This window comes from Eimeria mitis, genomic scaffold (genome assembly GCF_000499745.2).
Source record: "Eimeria mitis Houghton genomic scaffold, Emh_scaff71, whole genome shotgun sequence".
In the NCBI taxonomy this organism is placed as follows: Eukaryota; Apicomplexa; class Conoidasida; order Eucoccidiorida; family Eimeriidae; genus Eimeria; species Eimeria mitis.
In genome coordinates, this window is record NW_013575165.1 from 21,780 (window position 1) to 23,549 (window position 1,770).

The following is a 1,770-nucleotide window of genomic DNA, read 5'->3' on the forward strand; positions in this document are numbered from 1 at the left end:
TAGAGCGGCCAGCAGCTTGTGAGGCGTCAACAAGCCGTGAGCCGGGTAAAGTTGGTGAAGCTGATTCAAAGACGAGTGCGGTGAGTGACCCTGAAAATTCAACAAGCACAGAGCAAAGAGAAGCAGAAACGAGCTGCTGCGGTTGAGCTGTAAACACACGCAACAAGCTAAGAAAATATTCTTAAACAAAGAGTAAGATGTTTAGGGGTATTAAAAAGACTTACGGGAGCCCTAGTGCCCGTTGTAGTGCAGTTATCATCGTCTCGTATTTGAATTTTTTGTAGTCGTTACTTGAATGCAACTTCTTATATCGCTTCTTGAGCTCTTTGTATTCCTCCTTAAGCTTCTTAACATATTTACTGGTGCCAAAAAGCTGAACAAGACTTTCATTTTGGTGTTCATCTGCAACATTTATGACGCGTTCTCCTGCGGTTTCGTTGGTTGCCGGCGGCTGGAGCTGCGCATACACCGCAGCGGTGTTTTCTGAATCAGCGGAATCCTGCAGCCTTCTGTCGTCCTCTTGATTGATAAACGTCTGCTGAGAATTATAAAAAGGTTTTCTTCTCATCTGAAGAGAAGAAACCGGCAAAAGAAGGGAAAGTGCTCCCAGCGCCACGGCGGCGAGAAGCGGCAGCGCCTGCAGTTTCATGGCGTTCAGCTTCTGCTTTCCCCTTTTGGACTATTTCCCGTTGATGATATTCAATTAAAATTATATTCAAACAAAAATGAATATCATTTGTGTCTCGTTTCCAGCATATCGCTTGCCGGCGTATCGAGACAGCTGACACTGGCTCGGCGTTGATTCACGTTCTCCGTGCCGATGGCGTTGAGCCAGAGCGGCATACGCACTGCCTTCTCCCTCCGAATAGTGAAATATATTTTTTAAAATTAACACTTAAAAATATAAGTTGAATATGTTTCAAGAAAGAATTTTAATCGGCACTTGTTGAAACCAAAAGAGGACAAAAAGGTCCACCGGACCCCAACGAGCGATGGAGGCGCCGCCGCCGGCCTACTGTGTTTGTCTGCCATGTGCTGTTTCATGCTTTTGTTTCGCCGGATATTAATCATTTTAAATTGTTTATTTAATATATATACGGGGTTTAAGATCTGTGTTTGCCTCGTAGGGGGCGTATTCACGTCGGTGTTTCTCTTATACTCTGCGTACTGTCGGCGCCTACACAGGTGGTCCGGTGGTGATAGCACCAACACCAGTTTCATATGCTATTCAGTAAAAGAATAGACAATTAAAAACTGTATAAATAATGTAATGTAGGTGCATTTTCTCCCATTTAGACGGCGGATTCCTCCACAAGCGCAGCCCTGGGTTCAGTGAAAGGCAAAAACCAAACACAAATGCTCTTATTTAGTTGCATTTTTTAACTAAAAATTAAAGTTTTTCTACACGCGCAGCCGTCAGGGTCTGAACTCGCCCAGCAGCGTCGAAGCAACGCGGCGTTCAGCTGAAGTGAAACCGTAAATAGAAAGCAGTTGCTTATTCAACTAAAATACGTTAGACAATTGTTTATTCCGCGGATATGCATTGTATGATTATTTTTTAGAAATAAAAGATGAAAAAATAACAAATGTTTGCCGCTTACACCAGTTGCCCTGCCAGTGACGTTTTCACTTTAACTCCGTTTCTTCTCATTTTGTTTAACACTCGCACCAGCACTACCATAGCCGCAACTACGTATGAAACTAGTTTATATATATATGTATATATATATATATATATATATATATATATATATATATATATATATATAT

General features: G+C 42.0%; 1 protein-coding gene across 1 annotated transcript; it reads right to left on the reverse strand.

Moving 5' to 3' along the window:
- Positions 1-65: 65 nt before the first annotated feature.
- On the reverse strand, positions 66-649 carry EMH_0062570 (uncharacterized protein; the record flags this gene model as incomplete). The annotated part of the gene is made up of 2 exons (XM_013501554.1): positions 66-90; positions 225-649. 2 exons carry the CDS (start codon positions 647-649, stop codon positions 66-68), a joined length of 450 nt encoding a protein of 149 aa, XP_013357008.1.
- Positions 650-1,770: the final 1,121 nt, after the last annotated feature.